This window comes from Orycteropus afer, unplaced genomic scaffold (genome assembly GCF_000298275.1).
Source record: "Orycteropus afer afer isolate SDZICR_OR568_19922 unplaced genomic scaffold, OryAfe1.0 scaffold00823, whole genome shotgun sequence".
Lineage (NCBI taxonomy): Eukaryota > Metazoa > Chordata > Mammalia > Tubulidentata > Orycteropodidae > Orycteropus > Orycteropus afer.
Window position 1 is genome coordinate 429,334 of NW_006922410.1, and position 8,063 is coordinate 437,396.

Below are 8,063 nucleotides of genomic sequence, written 5' to 3' on the forward strand. Positions count from 1 at the left end.
TTCTGTGTCTGTGTTAATTGGTTTCCCTTTTCTTTGTTGAAGAGGGTCTGTGCAGTCCTTCTGCCTAGTCTGCCATCTTGCCAGAACTCCCCTTTCCTGCCTTTTTAATGACCTTTTCCTTACTATATGCATGATGGTCTTGAGGTCAGCCTACAACTAGTCTGGTCTTCGATCATTGGTTTCAATGCATCAAATCTATTCTTCAGATGGTCTCTAAACTCAGGTTGCATATACTCAAGGTTGTATTTGGCTTTCATGAACTTGTTTTAATTTTCCTCAGCTTTAATTTGAACTTGCATAGTTGTCCCCTGACCTTGTTCTGACTTATGATATTGAGCTTCTCCATTGTCTCTTTCCACAGATGTTGTTGTTGTTGTTGTTATGTGCCGTCGAGTGGGCCCCGACTCATAGCGATCCCTCCTTCGGTTTCCGAGGCAGCACCAAGTCTACATGTATAGTCTCTGTTTATGTTGTTGAAAATAGTATTTGCAACACATAAGTCTCCAGTCTTGCAAAATTCTATCACACAGTCTCTGGCGTCATTTCTATCACCAAGGCCATATTTTCCATCTACTGAGGGTTCTTTGTCTCCAACTTTCATAGTAATTATAAATGCATCTTGATTGCATGTTTGGTCAACTTCAAACTGCAGAAGTTGTTAAAAATCTTCCATTTCTTCACCTTTGGCTTTAATAGTTGGTGCACAAATTTGGACAATAGTAGTCTTCCTTGTTGGTATATGGATATTATCCTATCACTGACATCACTGTACTTCAGGATAGATCTTGAGATATTCTTTTGGATGATGAGTGTGGTGCCATCCCTCTTCAATTTGTCATTCCCACTGTAGCAGACCACTTGATTGTTGGATTCAAAATGGCCAATACCAGTCCATTTCAGCTCACTAATGCCTAGGATATTGATCTTTATGTGTTCCATTTCATTTTCGACAACTTCCAATTTTCCTAGATTCATACTCCGTACATTCCACATTCCAATTATTAGTGGATGTTTGCAATTATTTCTTCTCATTTTGAGTCATGCCACATCAGCAAATGAAGACCCCAAAAACTCTACTCCATCTACATCTTTATGGTTGCCTCTACTCTGGTGGCATAGTGCCTAAGGCACTGGACTGCTAACCAGAAGGCTGGTGGTTCAAACCCACCAGCCACTCCTTGGAAGATTGGGCAATCTACTTCATAGTGGTATCACCTCAGAAACCCAAGGAGGAGTCTCTATGAGTCGGATCTGACTCCACGACCGTGAGAGTTGAGTTCTACTTTAACAACTCTTCCGTAGTTGTATTTTGAGTGCCTTCCAGAGGGGCTCATCTCCCAGCATTTTATCAATGTTTCCCTGCTATTCATAAAGTGTTCAGTGGCCATTTTTTTTTTTCAGAAGCATACCTGGCCACATCCTTCTTCCTACTTCATCTTAATCTGAAAGCGCCACTAACATCTGCCCACTAAGGTCACTAAGGTGACTGTGCTGGAATTTGAAGTAGCAGTGGCATAGCTTCCATAATCACAGCAACATGCAAGCTACCACAGTACAACAAACTGACAGACAAGTGGTGGACAGCGCATACCAAAGGAGGTAAAATGCCTAGATTCCAACAGTCCTGTTTGACCTTGACCAGTGATGGTTTTTCGCCATTCCTCATGGCCTCTTCTGTAAAGGGACTGCTATTCATAAGGTTTTCAGTGGCCAAATATTTTTCAAAAGCAGACCTGGCCACATCCTTCTTCCTAGTCTGTCTTAATCTGAAAGCGCCACTAAAATCTGCCCACTAAGGTCACTAAGGTTACTGTGCTGGAATTTGAAATAGCAGTAGCATAGCTTCCAGAAGCACAGCAACATGCAAGCTACCATAGTACAACAAACTGACAGATGAATGGTGGACAGCGCATACCAAAGGAGGTAAAATACCTAGATTCCACCAGCCCTATTTGACCTTGACCAGTGATAGCATGTCCCATGCCTCATTGGCCTCTTCTCTAAAAGGGGAATGACTACAGCAATCATATTATAGACCAAGCACATTCATATGATAAGCATCATTTAAGTGCTACTACTACTAGGAAAGGAAGAATGCAGAGAGCACACATACACATATATTCTTAGCTATCAGCAAAGTAGGTTATGGTATAAAAATACCATTAAATAGTAACTAAACTAGCAGCTCCTTATTGTACACCTTGCCTGCAACTTTGAATTTGAAACTTCTTTTTATACTACCGTATACTGCAGTATCAAAGCAGGAGGCACACCGTAGCCTTCCCAGATGTGTACAGAGCCAACCTATGCCTGGCACTGCTGCAGCAGTGGACAGAAGCACAGTCTCTGATTCTGTGGGCTGGCACTCAGGCAGAGAACACCAAACAGATATGATTAGATGTGTAAGCTGTCCAATACATCAGATAGTACAAAGCACCAGGGAAATGGGGACCCTAAAAATGAAGTGAAGGAAGGCAAAGGGACTTAAGAAAGGGTGGGGGTGGGGTGGGACAGAAGGTTCCACTGGGGGAGAGGGAGCAGCAAGGCAAAGGCCTGAGGTGGGAAGTGTCTGGTGTCCTCCCAGGAGAAAGTAAATGAAGTGATTTACCCTCAATCAATTCCTCTTCTCTTTAGCAACCTGGCTTTAGAGCTCAGACACCTCAGAAATTTATTTGCTTTGAATTTCCTAAGTTTATCTATTAACTATCTGGCCATCAGGGAAGCATTCAATGGCTGATGAAATCTACCCAATGGATAGTAGGAATACCCTCCCACAACACTCCTGGACACGCCCTGCTCTCTTCTCAGTTGAGAGATGTGAGTGGGGGCTCCCAGTAAAGTGGTTTGGTTCTGTCAATTGTGGTATCATTGGATGAAGTCAAGGGTGTATCAAGGTCAGTTCCAGGCTAGGTGAGGTCTGGGAAGCTGGGGATGGAAATACCCTGACCCAGAGATCAGGAGTCTGGGGAAACCTCAGCTACAAGCTTCCTTCCTACCTGGGCAGAAGGAGTTCTGAACCTCCCTGAGCCTCAGTTCTTCATCTGTAAAATGGTAGGTAAGGGTCTTTCTGGACAACTGATGGCATTTTTGAGAGAATCAAATAAAATCATATGTTTAAACAAAATGTGGTAGATACAAACAATGGAGCCATAAAGAGAAATAAATTCTAATATATGCTACAACATGAATGAACCCTGAAAACATTATATTGAGTGAAATATGCCAGGCACAAAAGGATAAATATTTTATGATTCCACTTATGTGAAATATCAGGGGCCAGGGTGGAGGGGAGGAGGACAGGGGACAAGGAGTGAAAAAATACAGTAAAACAAAATAAAATCACTCAGAGGTCAATTAAAATGATGTACAAGTTAGATGTTACCACACTATGAGCCACAATCTCCAGTGTCATCTTTACCCAAAGGATGGGTTGTAGTTGTGAGGATTCTTCCCCTGACCTGAGTTCTTTGCCTGGAGTCCCTGGATATGACTGATTGAGAGGGCTATGACCTCTTGAAATTATATCCAAAACTTGTAGATACTGCTTTCTTTTAGGGATATCATCCATATTTTAAAAGAGACAATGATTACCCAAAAGAGAGAGACCCAGGATCATAAATATAAAATGAAAGACCTCTTTCTACCTTATAAATTGTCAAAAATGTAAAACATGTCATTTTCAAGTGTCAGTGGGTTTCAGGGAAAGAGCCTGTGGGATAGGGCTGTAGACTCACAACTAACAATCCCACTGCTGAGTATAAACCCAACAGGAAGACCCACATTCATGCTCCAGGAAAGATGCAGGATAGTTGTGACAACACAGTTTATGACAGCAAAGAGCTGGGAACAACCCGGATTTCCCTTAAGAGGGGGCTACACTTGACTGCTAACCAGAAGGCTGGCGGTTCAAACCCACCAGCCACTCCCCGGAAGAAAGGCTGGGCAATCTACTTCCGTAGTGATACTACCTCAGCAGCCCCAAAAGGGGTCGCTATGAGTTGGGTCCAACTCGACGGCACATAACAACACAACAACAACACAGAATAAAATGCAACAGATTCATACTATGATTGATACCAGGTAGCTACGGATCAAATTATATCAACACTCAGAGGTCAATTACACTATCTTAAGTGAAAAAAACAAGTTTCAGGTTTTTATGTAAAGTTAAAAAATTGACCAAATAATGCTAACCATTAGGTATGGGTACTTATACATACAAAAAGTCCACTGCTGTTGAATCGTCACCCACAGCAACCCAATAGGACAGAGTAGAATTAACTACCCATAAAGTTTCCAAGGCTGTAAATCTTCACGGAAGCAAATGCTTCATCCTTCTCCCATGGAGCAGCGGGTAGGTTTGAACTACTGACCTTTTGGTTAGCAGACAAATGCTTTAACTACTGCAACTCCAGAGCTCCAGTGGGTACTTATATATGTGTTTAAATGTACCAAAAAGTGCCTGAAAGAATAAACACCAAATGCAAAACAGGAGTTCGAAGAGAATGGTTACTTAATATTATGCATAATGTTTACTTCCTACAATAATAATAATAAGGTCTTAAGATCAAAATGACAAAATATAACAGTTTTCAACTCTGGATGTTCAATTTATTATTCCTGGTATTTTTCTGGATTTTAAGTATCTGTCCAACATAAAAAAGTTGACATCCCAGGCCAGTCGGACAGGTGGCTGGGGGCTTCTCCTGCATGGTCCCTGCCTGCCCCTGCTTGCTCCCAGCCCTAGTGCCCATGGGGTATCCACCAGTCATACCACTGCCAGCTGCTGTGCCCACTGGACAAGGCAGGGCTGGTCCTGCCGGAGGCTGAGGTGGGCTGTGCCTGTACAGAGCCAGAGACAGGTGGGCTCCTCTTGGCAAGCCTAGCCTGGCTGCCCAGGCCACCTGGCTAGAAGATTTTGAGCAAAGATAGCAGCCAGGGTGTTAGGGCAAGGGAGGTAGCCTGGAGCCCAGTCTCCAGAACAGGGAGTTAGTGTCATCTGATTGTGTGCCAGAGGCTGCAGCTTTAAATAAACTTGGGCTGGGAAGTAACACCAACTGTGCACTGAGAGCTCTGTCAACAACTGGCCACCATGGTCACCAGGGGCCCCACAGCTGACCCTGGCCAAAGACCTCTGCCCCAAGGCCTGACCCTCCCTCCCAGCTCCCTGCTCTGTCCATAGTGCCCACAACTGCAGTCTGGCTTCCGTTCTACCCCAAGACACCCCTCCCCACTCCAACCCAGGGCTGTGGACCACAATCCTCAGCCTCCTCACTGGGTCTAGCATACAGTAGGACTAAGATGAAATCCTAGGAGGATCAACTCTATGAAGTGGTACTCCTTTCCCTTCCCTCTTTCTCTCCCTCATATGCTCATGTTCACACATCTTTGCTTTCCTGGAGTCTTAGCACAGGGCTGGCCACACTGGCCTCTTTTTGCTGCTGCTTCTTTCCTTGTGTACCAGGAGAAGGAGCCTGACAGCTTCAGCCCTTACCTCCAAAGGCTCCACCAAGGGTCTTTTACACCTCTCAGACTCCATATGGGGGTCCCAAGACCTCTATTACCTACATGAGCAGCAGCCAGTGATGAGAACCAGTGGCTTCTGGAACTAGAGGTTCAGAGAGGCCAGCTGCCTGATGCTGCTGCTGAACCCAGAGGAGTTCACCCAAAGCCAAGAAGGGCCAGCATCCAGCAGCAGCTAAAGGAACAGGCAGGCATGTAGGGCAGGTATCCAGGGTGCGTCTGGAAAGGAGATCAAGGATGCCTGCACAGTCTTGGACGCAGCAGATAAAACTACTAAAGAGATGTCCCAGAAGAGAAGTGGCCTTCCTCTTACTGCCACTGCCACCTTCCTCAGAGAATCAGGCCCCTCAGGAGCCCCTGCTGCCCTGCCCCACAGTGGCCTAGACACATGCTGGAGAAAAAAAGGGACAGCTTCTCCTTCACAAAGTGAGGCAAACTCACTCAACTGAATCCGAGTCAGCCAGCTGAGAGTGGTGGGAGCAAAGCCTGGCCAGCCATAGGGACGCACCCTGGCCACCTTTCCACCTGAAGACCTCAGCCTGACCCAGCACCTCCTTCCTCACAGGCCTCCAGACCCAGTAGCTCCTAGAAGCTTCCCCATGGCCTGTCCCTAGTCCTTTCAGGAGGTGCCCTGGGAGGCTCCCTGCCATCACTCAGTAGGTGTTTGGGGTGGGAGTGGGGGCGAGTGCACCTCTTTCCCTTGTGCCTCTTTTCTCCAGGCTCACCAAATCTGGGACAAACCCAGCTGCTCCACACCAGGCCAGCCTTGACACCCACACATGAGAGCCTCCTCCACGCAGCACTGTGCTCCTTGCCTCCCAAAGTCTTGACTCCAAATCCTCTCCAGCAGGTGTAAGGGAATATATATGTGTGGTAAAAACACTCCCACACACCTACAGGCTCCCAGCACTCCACAACTGTCAATGATCAGGCCCTTTGCTCATCACAAGTTTTCACTATACTTTTTTTTTTAGAAAGGGAAAAAAAAAAAAAAAAAAAAGCATCGGCTACTGGATTTATAAGATAAAATCTTGCCAGCACTCCCACCATGGCAAAAACCATGAAGCTCCAACAATGGCAGCTTGGAGCATGGGGTATTAGGGGACCTGTGAAGCCACACCACCCTGAGAGAAGCCATGCAACCATCTTGATCAGGAGAGAACCTCAGGCCAGAGAGGAGGCTTGGTAGGGCATCCCCTCTAGTGCCTTCTCCACAAGGCTTCCCGCTCTCCTATCTCTGACCTCCCTGGCAAAGCCTGTCTCGGGATCCCAACCCAAATGCCCACATTGCCAATGCTCTTAGGCAAAATCCATGAGCCACCGCATCCTCTGCCAGGTGGCCAAGGCTTCCAGAGCCCCTCCCCATACACAAATAACTCTCCAAACACAGGCCTCCTGCCTACCTCCTTGGCCCTGAAAATCAGGAGCCCAGCCAGACTCCTTGTCTCCTCTTTAATTCCGACCCCTTCCCCAGTGACCTGATCCAGGCTCCTGACCTCAGCTCTCTAGACTTCTCTTTCCAGAAGGATCTGGGGAAAAATACTCCAGAACCCAGATACCCCAGGGGACTCATGGTAGAGGCTGCTCCCACGCTGGCCACGTCTACCTGTCGCCTTCGGGCCCAAACCTGCCTAGAGTCCGCGAGCACTCACAGCTCTGGATGGGGACGTGCGGAGAAGGCAGCGGGCAGCGTGGGTGTGAAGGGGTTCGCCGCCATCCCGCTGCTCGCTGCGCTGCTGCGGGCAAGGTGGCAGAACGCTGGTTCTGGCGCCGGTGCCATACGGCTGCGACCCCTAGCTCGCCAGGGTTGCCCCTCGAGGGCCAGAAGAGCCCTCAGCGGGGCTCCAGCTCCCGCGGCCGCCCCCGCCCAGCCTTCCTCTCTGACCTCCCTGCCGCCAAATGCGTCACGTCTGCCGGGCGCTCGCAGACACCTGCTGCCGCCCCCGCCACACAACGCTCGGAGCTCGGAGCCCGGAGCCCGGAGCCCGAAACCCGGGCCGCGCCGCCGCTCTGGGCAGAGCTAAGAAGGGCCAAGCGCAGTGGGAACCTGCCGGGCCACGGAATCAGACCGCAGTGCGCCTGGAGCCCACCGGCAAAAGGCTGCCCCGGCTTTGCCAGCGCCCAGCTTTGGTTCTCGGCCCAAGCCCCTCCGCTTCCTGGGGCCCCGCACCCACGCTCGCCGTGGCTCTTACTTGCCAATATCCTCGTATAGCTGGTATTCGTCGGTGAAGCGAGTGCAGGTCACCGTGGTGGCCATGGCGGCGGCGGACGGCTAGGCGTGCGCTCCGGCTGAGCTCGGGCGTCAGCGACTCCTGCTCCTGCTCCGCTCGCGGGCACAGCGGCAGCGGCACGAGCGCGGGCGCGACGACACCTCGGTTCTTGGCGCCGGGCGGGGGCCGGGCTGGGGCTGCGCCGGGAGGGCAGCGGGCGCGCGCCAGATCTGCTAGCTCGTTCCCCGCGAGGAGCGCGCCTCACACCTACGCGGGAGGCGCCGTCGCCTCCCGCACGCGCGCGCTCCCAGAGCCGCGCACACAGGCCCC

General features: G+C 49.3%; 1 protein-coding gene across 1 annotated transcript in view; it reads right to left on the reverse strand.

Annotated features, from left to right (window-relative positions):
- The window catches only part of CAMK2B (calcium/calmodulin dependent protein kinase II beta), a 241,698-nt gene extending 233,918 nt beyond the window's left edge, over nucleotides 1-7,780 (reverse strand). The window contains exon 1 of the mRNA XM_007957920.2: nucleotides 7,716-7,780. Within this exon, the coding sequence (XP_007956111.1) occupies nucleotides 7,716-7,780 (65 nt within the window). The remainder of the gene's footprint in view (nucleotides 1-7,715) is intronic.
- Between the last annotated feature and the right edge of the window lie 283 nt (nucleotides 7,781-8,063).